General features: G+C 48.9%; 1 protein-coding gene and 1 pseudogene across 2 annotated transcripts in view; both read right to left on the bottom strand.

Moving 5' to 3' along the window:
* B4GALT1 (beta-1,4-galactosyltransferase 1) overlaps nt 1–16,986 on the bottom strand; it is a 65,468-nt gene that overhangs the window by 8,793 nt on the left and 39,689 nt on the right. The window contains exon 3 of the mRNA XM_017856515.1: nt 5,087–5,274. Within this exon, the coding sequence (XP_017712004.1) occupies nt 5,087–5,274 (188 nt within the window). The remainder of the gene's footprint in view (nt 1–5,086; nt 5,275–16,986) is intronic.
* On the bottom strand, nt 15,169–15,586 carry LOC108518247 (metallothionein-1E pseudogene; annotated as a pseudogene). The gene has a single exon (XR_001882323.1). The product of XR_001882323.1 is annotated as a metallothionein-1E pseudogene (transcript).

Below are 16,986 nucleotides of genomic sequence, written 5' to 3'. Positions count from 1 at the left end.
GAGAGAGAGTCTCGCTCTGTAGCCCAGGCCGGAGTGCAATGGCTTGATCTCGGCTCACCGCAACCTCCGCCTCCCAGGTTTTCAAGTGATTCTCCTGTCTCAGCCTCCCAAGTAGCTGGGACTACAGGCATGTGCCACCACGCCCGGCTAATTTTGTATTTTAGTAGAGACGGGGTTTCACCGTATTGGTCAGGCTGGTCTCAAACTCCTGACCTCAGGTGATCCACCCACCTTAGCCTCCCAAAGCGCTGGGATCACAGGCGTGAGCCACCACGCCCAGCCTCTCTAGAGTTTTTTGATGGTGGGTGGGGTGGGAGGGAGCAGTTATGAGGGTTTTGTCTGTTTTGCTTTTGTATCAGGGCTCAGATGACCTTATATTAGACACAGATATCAAAAGTATGATCTTCCTCTTTCCACAACACAGCGCTGTTTCTGTGGTTATGTAGAAAGTTAGTCAGTGACAAGGGCAGGCCTAAGCCCAGTTCTTCCTGAGTGGCTCAGGAATCTGCTTCCCCTGTGCTCTGTTCCTGCACATGAAGTTCTTATTCGAGAGCTCCTGGAATCTGAGATTGTTTTAGAGCCTCCCTGTACCCACCCAGTCACGGCCCCCCTTCCACACCCATCCTATTGACCAATCTAGCTTTCATGCTTGCAAAGGCATACTGACTAGAACACCGACCCTAACAGTTGAGGCAGTGTTTCTGGAAACTTGCTAAAATAAAATTCTTTGAAACTTCGGACTTTATCCTGATTTAGCAAAATGTATAATGATGAACGTATTTTTTTTTTTTTTTTTTTTTTTTGTGAGACAGAGTCTCGCTCTGTCGCCCAGGCTGGAGTGCAGTGGCCGGATCTCAGCTCACTGCAAGCTCCGCCTCCCGGGTTCACGCCATTCTCCTGCCTCAGCCTCCTGAGTAGCTGGGACTACAGGCGCCCGCCACCACGTCCGGCTAGTTTTTTGTATTTATTAGTAGAGACGGGGTTTCACCGTGTTAGCCAGGATGGTCTTGATCTCCTGACCTCATGATCCGCCCGTCTCGGCCTCCCAAAGTGCTGGGATTACAGGCTTGAGCCACCGCGCCCGGCCGAACGTATGTTTTAAAATATTTTCAAGTAGTAGAGCATCTGGGCTCTCATCCTTCCAAAACTTTTTGTATTTTAATATTTCAGTGGTTATGAATTGTGAACTCCTAAGGGATACAAAGTCAGCACTGATGAGAAATGTCAAGAATCAGGATGTGCCCCAAAGCCTTCCTGTGGGTTCTCTAAAGGCTGTGGTTTTATGTGACTCTGAGTGCAGCTCCAAACCACACCCAGCTCTTTCTGGAATCCAAAAAGACCAAACCCATCACATAAATTAAGGAAAACTCTAACTCAGACTTTGAGGGGGAAGTCAGCCAAACCATATAGAACATATGAAAATAAAGATGCAATTATTATTTTCAAATATATTCAGGAATTCTGACTGCAAGGATCCTCAAGCAAAGGTCCCTAGGGGGTCTGCTTTAATGAACCTATTCATAATTAGGTGTCATCACTCAGGTGCCGAGTCATCCACCTTTGGCACACCTTGTACTACTGTCCACATTATTAATGTGAGGGCTTGAACGAGAGGTGGCCAGGCCAGTAAGGTTTTTTGATAATCAGTGCTTTTACAGAAATGGCTTCTTAGCCATTTCAAGGGGAAGTACATGCCAAGCTGACATGATTTGGTTTTGCTGTCTCTGCTGCTTTCTCTTCCCTATGTGCCCCAAGCTCAAACCTGCCAGGCTCCTTGTGAAACAAACATGGTGCTGTGGCAAATAATTAGGGCATCACGGGCCCCTTCGTGGTTCACCACCATGCTTCAAGGGAGGAATCAAGAGGGCTCAGGGTATAAATCTGTGTGTTTCAAGAGAAGAAGATACACACACAGAGAGGGAGGAAGGGTGGAAGTAGGGATGGAAGGGTATAGAAGGACTTCTGAAGAGCCTAAAAGTAAGGTTACATTCAAATTTTCCTCCCTTTAAGACAACAAGTTAGGAACTTTGATCTGGGAGGATTTCATACATTCCTATATTCCCATCACAGCTCTCATGCTCCCAGCAAGGGAGGACAGGAAGAAATGATAAGAATAAAATGAGTCTGACAGAAAGCTGTTGCATCTCAGTAGGTGCAGTAGTTCATGCCTGTCATCTCAGCACTTTGGGAGGTCAAGGCAGGAGGACTGCTTGAGCCCCCAGGAGTTCAAGACCAGCCTGGGTAACAGTGAGACATCTCTAAAAAAAAAAAAAAATTTTTTTTTTAAGAGTGAGAGGATCACTTGAGCCAGGGAGTTTATGGCTATAGTGAGCCATGATCATGCCACTGCACTCCAGCCTGGGTGACAAGCAAGACTCTGTCTCAAAAAAAAAATAAAAGAAAAAAAGTTGTATCTAAATAAAGGGTCTGCTGTCTGCATGGGCCAACCACACTGTACTAGTCAGCCTAAACCAGGCGTACCCAACATAGAGGGTACCTGCAGCACAGCTCCTGGATCTTCAAATTCACTTCAAGCAAGGAAGGCAAGGGTTATGTTATTCAACTGATTAGGTTTTGTTTGTTTGTTTGTTTGTCTTTTCCTGAGACGGAGTCTCGTTCTGTTGCCCATGTTGGAGTGCAACAGCGTGACCTTGGCTCACTGCAACCTCTGCCTCCCGGGTTCAAGCAACTCTCCTGCCTCAGCTTCCCAAGTAGTTGGGATTACAGGCACCTGCCGTCACACCCGGCTAATTTTTGTATTTTTAGTAGAGACAAGATTTCACCATGCTGGCCATGCTGGTCTCGAACTCCCGACCTCAGGTGATCTGCCTGCCTCGGCCTCCCAAAGTGCTGGGATTACAGGTGTGAGCCACTGCGCCCGGCCACTGACAGGCAAATTTTTTTTTTTTGAGATGGAGTCTCACTCTGTCACCCAGACTGGAGTGCAGTGGCGCGATTTCGGCTCACTGCAAGCTCGGCCTCCCGGGTTCAGGCCACTCTCCTGCCTCAGCCTCCTGAGTGACTACAGGCAACTTGCAACACGCCTCGTAAGTTTTTTGTTATTTTTAGTAGAGATGGGGTTTCACCGTTTTACCGGATGGTTCTCGATTCTCCACCTCGTTCATCCAACCTGACCTCGGTCTTCCCAAAAGTGCTGGGACTTACAAGGGGTTGAGCCACCGGCCGGCCGGCACCTGTTTCACGATATCGTTAGCCAGCGTGCGGTGGCTCAAGGCCAGTATCCCCAGCACTTGGGCAGGCCGAGAACGTGCGGGATCACGAGGGTTCAAGAGATTCACAGAGTCGACGACTATCTTGGCTAATTATGGTTTAACCCGTCTCCTTACTAAAAAAGTACAAAAGACACTAGCCGGGCGAGCTGGTGGCGGCCTGTTAGTTCCCAGCTAAACTTGGAACGCTGAGGCCAGGGAGAATGCGTAACCCGAAAGGCGGAGCTTGCAGTGAGCTGAAGATCCGGGCCTATGCAGCTCGCAGGCCCGGGGCGGAACAGAGCGGACTCCGTTCAAAAAAAAAAAAACAAAAAAAAAAGACTTTTATGTTAATATAACCAACGGGGCAATTAGGACAACAATATGCAAGTTTCTTATACTTTATATATTTATTTTTAAGACGAAACAATGGACTATAAGGCCATTTTCCACCAATGACAATATGTTTTGGATAATACCCTAGTCGGGCATCTGGGCTGGTCTCTTCACTAGCGACATTTTGGTGGAAAAATTTGGGCTTTGTATTTAAGCAGAAGTTTGTGCCCTGCTGGAAAACAGAATCACGTTCCTTCTTTTTTTTTTTTGAGACGGAGTCTTGCTCTGTCGCCCGGGCTGGAGTGCAGTGGCGGGGATCTCAGCTCACTGCAAGCTCCGCCTCCCGGGTTTACGCCATTCTCCTGCCTCAGCCTCCCGAGTAGCTGGGACTACAGGCGCCCGCCACCTCGCCCGGCTAGTTTTTTGTATTTTAGTAGAGACGGGGTTTCACCATGTTAGCCAGGATGGTCTCGATCTCCTGACCTCGTGATCCGCCTGTCTCGGCCTCCCAAAGTGCTGAGATTACAGGCTTGAGCCACCGCGCCCGGCCTCACGTTCCTTCTTAAAGGGCCAAGGGCAAAAGCAGTGGTTCACACCTGTAATCCCAATGCTTTGGGAGACTGAGGTGGGAGGATCACTTGAGCCCAGCCTGGTCAACATAGCCAGACTTCATTTCTACTAAAAATAAAAAATTAGCTGGACATGCTGGCTCATGCCTGTAGTCCCAGCAACTCAGGGGGCTGAGGCTGCAGGATGGCTTGAGCCCAGGCATTCAAGACTGCAGTGAGCCATGACTGTGTCACTGCACTTCAGCCTGGGTGACAGAGCAAGACCCTGTGTCTTGAAAACAAAACAGGCCAAGGAACATCTGCTGAGGTATACAAGCTAAATAATTCAGTGGGGAAAAACTATTCCAATTTGCTTTCCAAAACTTGTGGGGCAACAGAAAGAAAAAAGCAAGAAAATACAATATCTGTTTGGAGCCTAAAGATGAGAGCCCCGCCCAGATGCTAAAAACTGTTCTTAGGCCAGGCATGGTGCCACATGCCTATAATCCAGCACTTCGAGAGGCCGAGGCAGATGGTTTGCTTGAGCTCAGGAGTTTGAGACCAGACTGGGCAATACAGCAAAACCCCGTCTCTATAAAATATACAAAAATTAGCTGGGCATGGTGGCACACGTCTGTAGTCCCAGCTACTCAGGAGGCTGAGGTGAGAGGATGGCTTGAACCCTGGAGGCAGAGGTTGCAGTAAGCCAAGATCACGCCACTGTACTCCAGCCTGGGTGACAGAGCCAGATCCTATCTGAAAAAAAAAAAAAAAAAAAAAAGAGAACACTTGTTCTTGTCTGGATGTGCAGAGACTAGAGGCATTTCTGGTCTCCTCTTTCCATCTCAACTAATACAAAACACCCATTTCTCAGAGGAGGCATTCTGCTCCAGAGCTTAAAGAGGCCACTCCTGGGCTGCCAGGACTGCATTTCCTAGTCAACACATGACACAGAAACATGGTTACCACAGACTCCGACTCAGTATTTCTTACCTGAATCCAAACTTATCCATTGCAACGGAAATGTGCCGTGGCTGTGAAAAACACCTGTAGGCATTACGGTCATTCATTGGAATGAGGTCCACATCACTAAACACAAAGCAGGTATAGTCATAGTCCTTCAAGGCTTCTCGAAAGCCAACATTGAGGAGCTTAGCACGATTGAACGTAGTGTCTCCGGCCTGGTGCAGAAACAAAAATAGTGTTATCAAATGCCTTAAAGCCTTTGGGCCAAACACTCACAGGGACTGGTGACTTATCCACTATATATGGTCACTAGTAAGGGGCCTCACTTTTCTGCCCTCACTCTACAATCAACACAGAGTACAAAAACCTCTGAGTCAGCAATTCCCCTCTAGGAATCTATCCTGCAGAAGGACTTGCTTGTGTGTGAATGACTATGAACAACATTGTCACTGTGGAATTGTTCCTCACAACAAAAGACTGCAAAAAACAGAATTAGTAGGGAACTGGTTCAATAAGTCATAGTACATCCATATAATGGAATGGAACTGTTAAAAAGAGGCAGCTCTAAAAGAAAGGTGAAAAAGGCATTTAAACACATACATCATTTATTTACACACATTATAAATAAACTCCAGGACAGGTATGCAGGAAACTGGTGACATTAGTTGGGTACCCATGGGACTTTTCACTTCTACCTTCCTTATATGGTTGACTGAGGTTTGATGACCACATTGTGTGCCTTCCATCTACCTGTCAAGCACAAACCTAGGCACCCGAGAAATACAGCAAACCCAACTCAACCTCTGTCCTCACAGTGCTCACCATGGAGTGTAGGAGGCCATGCCATACATACCAGGATAGAAGCAAGGTGCACAAGACAGAAGAGGGACACCTGCTAAAGGGTGCCAACCACGAGGTCAGACTTCAAGTGTGCTGGTGCGAAGGGATTACATATTTTTATTTTTTATTTTTGAGACGGAGTCTTGCTTCGTTGCTGAGGCTGGAGTATAGTGATATGATCTTGGCTCACTGCAACCTCTGCCTCCAGGATTCAAGCAATTCTCCTGCCTTAGCCTCCCGAGCAGCTGGGATTACAGGCAAGTGCCACCATGCCCAGCTAATTTTTTTTTGTTTTTTTAAAAAATTTTCAGTAGAGATGGGGTATCACGTTGGCCAGGCTGGTTTCAAACTCCTGACCTCAAGTGATCCGCCCACCTCGGCCTCCCAAAGTGCTGGGATTACACTGTATGTTTTATGTGTTTTCTTTCAGTAAGAACATAAGCTCAATGAAGGCTGGGATGTTTTGTTTTTTTATTCGCCCAGTTCCTTGAATACTGCTTCTCACACAATGAGAGCTCAGTAAATAGCTGCTGGTTGGCTGAATGAATGAATGAATGAACGGGGTTCAACATACAATGGCAGATGGTAATCCCTTCTGGGAAGCTCAACCAAAGAGCCCTGTGAGGGGTCACCACAGGGATCACATTGTGGGGTGAAGTTGGGAATCTGGTCTTATCAACTCCCATGGCCCCAGGTTAGTAAGGACAGACCCAACACTGACATTGCCACCCCTCACTCTCAGCAATTCACAAAGCCTCCTGCACACATGCTGTCATCCTAACAGGAATCCTCACAATACCAACATGAGGAAACGAACCAAGGCCCGATACTTTGGAATCATTCAATGCTCTTTCCCATCTCTCTTGGGATCAACACAATCAGAGCCCTCTACTTTGGGGAAAAAGTGTGTCATAGGGGCTTTTGACTGGTACACAATCTCAAAAGTGGGATGCTCAAAGTCTTTTCTCCATGCCCTCAAAAGATGACCTGGGCTGGATGTGGTGGCTCACACCTGTAATCCTAACACTTGAGAGGCCAAGGTGGGCAGATCACTTGAGTCCAGGAGTTCGAGATCAGCCTAAGCAACATGGTGAGACTCTGTCTCTACAAAAAATTACAAAAATTAACCAGGCATGGTGGTGCATACCTGTAGTCCCTAGTACTCTGGAGGCTAAGGAAGGAGGCTCACCTGATCCCGGGGAAGTTGAGGTTGCAGTGAGCCATGACAGCACCACTGCACTCCAGCCTGGGCGGCAGAGTGAGACCCCCATCACACACACACACACACAAGAAACAAAAAAAAACAAGACTTGGAAATTGGCACTCCACAAGGCTGCCTGTGTGCGTACAGAATGCACAGATGTGCCACAGCCACCCAGCCTCAGGTGGGGAACTCGGGGAAGCAAACCACTTAGAGAAAGAGAGGCACCAGGAAGAGAATCAAGGAAACATTTCACACACAAGAGCTCCTTCTTTAAAGCCCCTGATAAAGTTTTCTAACCCCGCATGGTGAGTGAAAAAGGAGCCCAAAGGCACACTGTGTTCTTTGGCTGTCCCACAGGCTGAGTTGATTTGGAATTCTGCGTTCAGCTAATTCTGTGTAAGTCATGGGTTCAAAGAAATTCAAAGTTTAGGCTGGGCATGGTGGCTCACGCCTGTAACCCCAGCACTTGGGGAGGCCGAGGCGGGCGGATCACTTGAGGTCGGGAGTTCAAGACCAGCCTGGCCAACATGGTGAAACCCCATCTCTACTAAAAATACAAAAAATTGCTGGGCACAGTGGCTCATGTCTGTAATCCCAGCACTTTGGGAGACCAAGGCGGTGGATCACCTCAGGTCAGGAGTTTGAGACCAGCCTGGCCAACATGGCAAAACCCCATTTCTACTAAAAATACAAAAATTAGCTGGGCGTGGTGGTGGGCGCCTCTAATCCTAGCTACTTGGAAGTAGGCTGAGGCAGGAGAATCACTTGAAGCTGGGAGGCGGAGGTTGCAGTGAGCCAAGATTGCACCACTGCACTCCAGCCTGGGCAACAGAGCGAGATGCTGTCTCAAAAAAAAAAAAAAAAAAAAAAAAAAAGTTCAAAGTTTAGAAATTGCATATGAAAATTATGAAGTTGTTGGAATTATTATAATAGAGTATGAATATTCACTGGTGGGGATACCGTACACAAGGCATGGATAAGTGTTTCAAATGGCATTTCATTTAATCATCTTGACAATCTTGTAACAACCCTAACCCCAACCCAGACTTACACTATCAAACACAATTCAGCCCCAATGAGCACTTTCCAACAAGCAAAGGGAGGTATACCAATAGAGCTTTTCTACATCTGTGCACTAGACCCCCAGGGCTGGCTGCCCAGCTCAGGATAAGGCTCCCTTCTCTTGGTACACTCCCCAACAACTGGGGCAGAGGGCTCTTTGAGGCCAGGTCTCTACCATAGGACTGGGCCTACTGGCCTTGGCTGTTTGATCTAAGCAGAGGCCTAACTGAGACTGAACTAAGCATTTTTCCTTTCCCAGGAACTGGAAGTTTGGAACCATGAATGAGCACCTCTAGAGCCAAGGCCCATAAGCAATGGCACCCTGGAGGAGAAGCCCAAGAAGCAGACCTGGTTCCAGCCCCTTTTACCGCGGGGGGTGCCTCAGCCCTTTCAACGCGGTGAGACGCCCCAGTGTCCGGCCCAGACTTAAAACTGGTCAGGCAGTTTTCCAGAATAACCTGAACTACATATCCCTCCCTTTCTCCCTCCTCCCAGCCTGGCCTCATCTGTGGGATGCAGCAAGACAGAAGGGCCTGGTGCACTTTAGCAGGTGCTATCACCTATCGGGGGCTGTGGGAACAGCAAGCCAGCAGAACGGTGGAGGAGGAAATTGTCCTCCCCAGGAATGACAGAAAAGTCAAGCATTTTCTGGGCTTCTTTGGGTGAAATGCTGTAACACTGGGGCACACACCTTCTTTGATAAGAAAGACAGGCCCTGGCAAGCTCACCAAGCCCCACCACTCGCAGGAGGTGGGAAGATGCCCAGCCTCACTCCTGCCCCCCTCACTGAGCACACTCGTCTGGTTTATCTGCCGCTCCATTTGCTCAAGTAAACATTGATCAAGCACCAAATACACCACAGTGACAGACACATGCATTTTTAATCTGGGAATGCTGGCTTCTTTACTTATTAGCTACGTGACTTGGGACACATCACACCTCCAGGCCTCAGTTTCCTCTTTTGTGTCATGGGGAGAGGATGTGCATTGTATTAAATGAGACAATGTTGGTAGACAATGTTGTCTACCAACATAAGATTAGGTCCACCCTTTAAAAGCTGGGTTTTTCAGAATTAAGAAGACCCAGCCCGAGGAGGCTGAGGTTGCAGTGAGCCATGACAGCACCACCACACTCCATCGTGGGTGACAGAGTGAGACCCCATCTCAAAAATGGGGCCTGTGGCTGCCCCACTGCCTGGCAACAAATGTCGGCTACTATCATTATTACAGGAAGAGGCTTTCCCATCCATCTTGAACAGTCAGACCATTCCAAATGTCTCTTAGCTATCCTACCTGGAGACTCTGCCTTCTGTAGTGTTTGCTTCAAAATTCCTCTCAAATCCTTCTCTGATGACGGGGAAATTACTAAAAACATTTAAGGTTCAAGGGAATTAGCCTGTGGCTTACATGATTAGAGTTTCTCACAGCAGAAGAGACTCAGGGGGACCTCTGGAGGCCTGTGAAATGCGTAGGAAGTCACACTTGGTGAAGAGGAGCCAGCATGCTGGGTGCAGGTGTCCCTTTGAAAGACCCAGCTTTTAAAGGGCGGGCCTAATCTTATGTTGGTAGACATGAGTTACAGTTATCCCTTCCTTCTAGGTCAACTGGCTGCTTTTAGAGGGAGAAGACAGGCCCCCTAAAGAAAGGCCAGAAAACATATAAAATCCCCAAATGATTGAGCAGAGACTGATACAGGACAGGGACTGGAGACAGCAGACAGAATCGACCAGACATAGACTCTGGAGGCGGTGGTGGGAGAGAAGGCAATTGTAGGAGTAGAGAAAAGCATGCATGGTGAGAGCATTTGTAAAGGCTGTTAAGGAAAAGAGAACAGTCAAGGAACTAGAAGAAATTCCGAATGAGTGAAGCCAGAATGAGACACGAAGGCAGACATGAGCCAAATCACAGAGGCCAGGGAGAAGGGTTAGGTGCTTGTTAAGATACTTAAGCTTTATCTTTACTTAGGTCACAGGGAGCCTTAAACCATGGTTTGTATGTCATGGAGGGATCTGTGCCCCAATCCAACTGAAGGCGAGGAGACCAGTTACAAAGCTGTTGTATGATTCCTGTGAGGCAACAACCGTGGGTAAGCAGACAGTGCCTCCCCCAAGGGCTAAAGGCAGGGGCTCCACTTCCAATTCTCCTTCCACGCCTCACCTGCTCCCTGTGTATGTACACTACACTTGCAAGCAGCCTTTGTAGGGGCGGGGAGAGGTTCAGGACAGGTGCTAGAATCTGGTCTAATCCCCAAGAAAATCCTAACTGTGGTTAAGGAAGGCAAGTGTGGCCTTTCCCTGATTGCAACAGGGGACAGATGACCAACTACAGAAAGTCACAGGCCCCTCTTGTCCAAGTCCCAACAGTTTCTGGAAGAACTGTTCTGTCCAATCACCCTGCCTTCCTTGGATGTCAAGTCCATGTGTGTACATCAGCAGACACATCCCTTGTCCATAACAGCTGAGGGACCAACTGCACCCAGCCTCTCCTGCACCAAAAGACACAGTAGCAACGTGGTTGGAACCATCAACCCAAAGTCAAGACTCACAATGACTCAGAATTTCTACATGATAAGAGAGACACTGTTGCTCCCATACACATGCCCTGGCTCTTCACAGAGCCACACCCCTCCCCATCATGCCAGAATGTAGCACTAAGCTCTCAACAGAACCCAACAGATCTGGGGGCAGGTCTGCAGCCAGCGGCAATGTTTGCTGAAACACCCTCTGTATGCTTTTCTGTGCCCACTGAGACAGTAAGAGGAAGGAACCAGGCCGAGTGGGTTGCATGAAACAGTAACAGATCAGCGGCAGCAGAAGCTCTGACTGGGCATTCCTACAGGCCTAAGTGTGGATCCTGGAACAGTGGACAGGCTGGGAGGTGATCCCTAGAGAATTACTGGAAAGAGCCTGGGATTATACAAATGCTGAGTTTGTGGAGGGCTAATAATGTCTACTCACCCATGAGTTCACAGCAGTTGGGCTCTAGTTTTGCCTTTGTTGTTGGTTTTTTGCAGGGGGATACAGGGTCTCGCTATGTTGCCCAGGCTGGCCTTGAGCTCCTGGGCTCCAGCAATCTTCTCACCTCAGCCTCTTGAGAAGCTGGGACTGTCAGCACATGCCACCATGCCCGGCTGGGCTCTAGTTGTTAACCATAACAATATGGTAGCTCAGAGTTCTCAACAAAACTTGTCTGAGATTTAAACTCTTCACCCCAGTGAGTGAGAGAAATGGGCCTTCGAGGGTTAGGGACCAGGCTATGGTCCCTCAGTTGACTCAGTCAACCAAAGTCACCACTCTCAAGAGTGAGCATATCCTTGGCCCCTGCCACACAGGAACACGGACTAGACTGAGGCTATAAAGTTGCTTTCAGAGAGAACTGAGCTCCTTGAAGAGCCCAACAGGGATTCTGGGTGAAGTAAGCATAGAGGAGACTTTTTTTTTTTAAACAGAGTCTCGCTCTGTCACCCAGGCTGGAGTGCAGTGGCGTGATCTCGGCTCATTGCAAGCTCCGCCTCCCGGGTTCACACCATTCTCCTGCCTCAGCCTCCTGAGGAGCTGGGACTTCTCAAGCGCCCACCACCACGCCCGGCTAATTTTTTTGTATTTTTAGTAGAGACAGGGTTTCACCATGTTAGCCAGGATGGTCTTGATCTCCTGATGTTGTGATCCACCCACCTCGGCCTCCCAAAGTACTGGGACTACAGGTGTGAGTCACCGCGGCCGGCCAGAGGAGATAGTTTTAAACCCAGCTCCAAGGAGCCAGCACAGGATGCCTGCTTCTCCCAGGGCCTGACACACTGAAAACTGGAGACATGGCTTTCCGCAGACACGTCAAGACAGTGGTGCTAAGCACGTTCAGGATGTTTAAGATACAAGTTGAAGAAAAATACTTAAGAAAAGCTTCTCTTTCAGAAAGCAATTTGGCCATCTGTATTAAAACTATAAAAATGTGTAAACCATATCTGAACCCATAATCCCACATCTGAAAATCTAGCCTGGGAAAAAGATCCCAAATGTGGAACAAACCAACACAGAACAAACTTCAGACTCCAAGATGTTCATTATGGTATTATTTACGCTCATGGAAAATTGGACATTATCTAAAGGACTTCAAAGATAGAAAAGACAAGTTAATTATGATGGAATTCTATGATCAACTACTATGAAGGTATGGAAAGTGATGATGATGAAGACTACGAAATAACATGGGAAGATGCTGATGATAAAGAATTTAAGGAAAAAGCAGGATACAAAAGTTTATACACACACAGCATGAGCTCAACTGTGGTTTAATTTAAAAGAAGTTAAACTCTCAGACCCTGTACAACAGGCTGGCTTTCAGTAACCTCGGCATTTCCAAGAGAGCCTACAGAGGCCCTGGTCTTGCCTAGGAGACCCCAGGGCCTGAGGATGACACAGTCATGGGATTATTTACATAGCCTCCCCCTGACCAGTAGGGCCCTGGCTCTGGGTTGATTTGAGGACATGTGAACATTACCAGGGACTGGTGGTGACAGCGGTGGTGGCAGCAGCAGTGGCAGCGGTAGTTAGGTCAGCATTCCTCGCTCTCTCTCTCTCTCTCTAGGAGGTGGAGAGTACGGAAGAGAAGGTAGGTGGAGAATAAGAAGCAGATCAGAGAGGAACTCCTCCTTCCACTTGTTTTTTTACAAACAGGATTAACAAGTAAAGGCAAAAGGCCCCCGCTAGAAGGAAAACAAAAAAGAAGAAAAAGAGAAAAGGGTGGACGCAAGGGAGAGAGGTAAGGAAAAGAGAAGCAAATGTCAAAGCTGCAAGGGAAAAGGGGCCCATTCTGATGACCAGTGTTCCAATGCAAAAGCAAATTCCTAATAAGCTGTCACTCCTTGTCACAGAGTCATGGGTGAGCAGAAAAAATGGCGTTTCCCAGAACAATATCCACGGAAGCAATTCATCAGCAAATCGAGTCCGCAGGAGAACAGAGGGACACACAGACTAGGTGGGGCACATAGCAAAGGGGCAACACTCACACAGTGATGGCGCAGAGACACTCCCTGGCCTTCCCACTCCCACTCCCCACCCCCGGCAGGCTCCAAAGGGTCCAAGTGCCAGAAGGAAGGGGAGGCTGCAGGACAGGCCCAGCTCTACCCCACTCCTCCCAAGCCCCGTTCCCACACACATCAATCTGCGCACTGACAGCTCAGGTAGAAAATGGAAGGCAGGGATGGGGGGGATGGTAGAGATGATCAAGATAGAAACCAAACCAATGGGGCCATAAGCCCAGGCAGCTGTCCTCACTAATGGGATAGACCCAGGGGTCTGCTTCTCCCCAGCTGATGTTGACCTTGTGTAGGAATCAGCTGCTTGGACCAGTGACAGAGACAACTGCTGAGGTAGGGTGACAGATGCTCTTACTCACTGAGGGTACAAAGGACTATCTCCAAATCCATCCTCAACCAGCCTGGAACTATCACCCCATCATCCTAAAACAGTGCACAGAAGAAAAGGAAACAGGAGAAAACTTCAAAGCCAGAGAGAGTCCTCTGGGCAGCTGGCTGAGCCCTCCCTCCATTTCTCCACAGCCTTTCAGGCAGGCTCTGGCTCTGCTTCCCAGCCATCATGTGCTTACCTTTGGAGCCTTCCCTCCGCAGGCACAATCAGAAGACCATTTGCCTCACTAGGGCGGGGTAGGGGCGGGTGTGTGTGTCAAAATTCAAAGTGAGACCCTAAAGGTGCTGAGTCCAAAGACCTTAAAGGAGTTTTGTGACCATTAACAATCACAAGGCTAAGGTATTAATAGGTTTTCTGCATTTTTCCTGATAAGGGAGGTCACCCCAAGGACTGTCACAGGCAGCCTGTGCTCTGGTCAGCATTGAGCCGGAAGCTTCGGGGGAGAGGTTTAAGGGAGGGGCCCTGCAAATTCCCAGGGGTGATGACCTGGCCTCACTGGGAAAGGAGGCTTCACTTCCAAGAGGCACAGATATAGGTAGAAGACCAGGAGTAGGGCTCCTGAGACTAGGTATAAACAAAGAGGCAGGAATCCCAGGAAAAAGCCCCGTGCTCCACTCACTGACTATATCTGTACTGGCTATGTACCAGCTGTGTGGTCAGGGAGAAAGAAGGGAGGCAGACACGAGGGACTGGGAGTCTGGGGGCTGGGTTGAGGCTGGAACTCAGATAATCATCCATTTCCAGAAAGTTCTGAGCAGCCTGGGAGCAGCAGGGAGGGAGAAGTCAGCTCTATTCCAGGGACTCCACAGAGCTAATGAGGTTGGGGAGGGAAGCTTAAAAGATGGCCAGAGACACACCAGGAACAGAAGGGACAGCATAAGCAAAGGCACAAGGAGGGGAGAACAGAGGTATCTGGGTGGAGAGGGGGAGTCCAGTGAAGTGGGAGGAGGAGGAAGTGGCTGGAGGTAGATCGGGGTCTCAGAGGCTAAGCTTGGGCCTTCCGACCATTTAGACCCTTGCCTGTGGGCAGTCATGAAATGCTAACAGGTTTAAAAGAGTAAGTAACATGGTCAGAACCAGAAAAATCCTGGGCAGCTGAGGAAGAACAGAGGTGCCAGAAGATACGCAATCGGAACTGGAGAGACCAGTTCCGTGTACTGGCTGTGGGGCAAAGGGCTGCCATGGTTGTGACAAACCCACCTGGCCAGCTGTGCCTGCATTCCTTACTCATTTTGTAATTTTTATGATGGGCAACCCACAAACATCCTGCATTCCTTAATTTAGGGCTAGTGCTGCCAGGTGGCGAACTGCCCTCCCTTCACCTTGAGTGGCTTTACAGTCTCATTTCTGGGTTCCAGTATTAGGAAATGCAGCATGCATCCCTGTTTGCTATGGTATCTTCTCCTCCTCCTTCTTTTCTCACTGCTGTTGAAGTTGGAATGCTGTATCTTGACATCCACACCTCAGAGTACAAGGAGCCAAATAGTATTTTCCCAAGCTGGTGAGCTAAGGTCAGGGGTGGGAGGAGAGGCCTTGAGGACAAAGAGCAACTCTTGTTCTTTTTTTTTTTTTTTTTTCAAGTCAAAATTTTTTTATTGTCATTCACATATTTAATATGAAAAGACATGCAGCAAATGGCTAGGGGTTGTATGTAAAAAAACCTCCAGGTTGTGAAGGTTGCTCTATTTACATCTGGGAGCAGAGCTCTTCCCACATCAGGCACAGCAGATGCACTTCTCCGACGCCCCTTTGCAGACGCAGCCCTGGGCACACTTGGCACAGCCCACGGGGCAGCAGGAGCAGCAGCTCTTCTTGCAGGAGGTGCATTTGCACTCTTTGCACTTGCAGGAGCTGGTGCACGTGCAGGAGCCACCAGCGGAGCAGGGGCAGTTGGGGTCCATTGCAAGCCGAGGCGAGACTCTGGAGTCCCCAAGCGAGAAGCCAAGAGGCGGTGGAGCACCTGGAGGGCGTGGTTCTTCTCTATCTCAACCAGGAAAGCCTCTCCCCACTCATTCCTTCAATATCCTTATTTTGAGATATAAGTTATCACGGTAATTACAGAGGCATAAGCCAAATGGGAGGGGTTAACAGCTTTCTATAGACAGAGTATGAGTCATAATAACTTGTGAAAGTTCACACCTGTGTGTGGAGCTTGATAAGTGGCCCCACTCTGAAGAGGCCTACAGGCCTGGGATGGCCTCTGAGTCCTCTGAGATTCTGCCACCTGGCTCATTCCACCATCCGTTATCCTCTGACTCCAAGGAGTCCAAACCAATAGAAGGAAGGGTCCTGATGCTGGCCCTGAGTGGGGGTGCAGCAGGAGGTGGTGGGAGTCATGAAGAATTCACCACCACAGAAGCAGGCAGAAGAAACAGGCAGGACAAATGGAGAGTGCAGAGGCAGGAGTGGACCCTCCCAGTAACAGCTGGTATTTACTGAAGGTTTACCATGAGAAGAATGCCTCACAGCCCTCCCCACCAAGGAAGAAACTGAGGCCTGCAGAGCTTAAGTAGCCTGCCTGAGGTCACTGACTGGAAAGTGGCAGTGACAGGACTGAACCCAGGCAGTCTGAGCACATAGCACACTCTCGGCCCTGGATACTGGACTGTGAGCAACACTGAGGGCACCCTGGCCATGAGGAGCATCACTGATGCCCTGAGAAGGCACTAAACCTGGACTCAGACGCTGGGGTTTGAGCCGCAGCCCTGCTGTTGTCTATGAGACTTTCAGAGCCTGTCCCTCTCTGAGACTGTTTCCTCACCTGTGACATGGAGCAGAAGTTTCTACATTGTCTGGCCTCAGGGGTCTGGGCAAATCCTAGAAGAGACTGAAAGGGAAGCTAAGGAAGTGGAAATGGGACATGGCCCCTACTTCAAGTAGAATGAAACCCTTGTGACCTGCTATAAGCGGAAGGTTGTGCAGCATTTCAATGGGGCAGAAAGAAATTCGATACTGAAAAGCCTGCTTGGGAACCCCTGTACTAAATGTCTTAGAAGCCACTGCTATTTTGAGCATTCTTTCTGTCTGATCTTAAATGGTGTGTGTGTGCATGTGTGTGCATGTGTATGTGTGCGTGTGTGTGTGCATGTGTATGTGTGCGTGTGTGTGTGCATGTGTGTGCATGTGTATGTGTGCGTGTGTGTGTGCATGTGTGTGCATGTGTATGTGTGCGTGTGTGTGTGCATGTGTGTGCATGTGTATGTGTGCGTGTGTGTGTGCATGTGTGTGCGTGCGTGTGTGTGCGTGTGTGTGTGCATGTGTGTGTGTGCGTGTGCGTGTGTGTGTGCGTGTGTGTGTGCATGTGTGTGTGTGCGTGTGTGTGCGTGTGTGTGTGCGTGTGTGTGTGCGCGTGTGTGTGTGCGTGTGTGTGTGTGCGTGCGTGTGTGCGTGCGCGTG

Source organism: Rhinopithecus bieti, unplaced genomic scaffold (genome assembly GCF_001698545.2).
Source record: "Rhinopithecus bieti isolate Rb0 unplaced genomic scaffold, ASM169854v2 scaffold_44986, whole genome shotgun sequence".
Lineage (NCBI taxonomy): Eukaryota > Metazoa > Chordata > Mammalia > Primates > Cercopithecidae > Rhinopithecus > Rhinopithecus bieti.
Note: the sequence above shows the minus strand (reverse complement) of the source record. Positions and strands in the feature narration are given on the sequence as shown.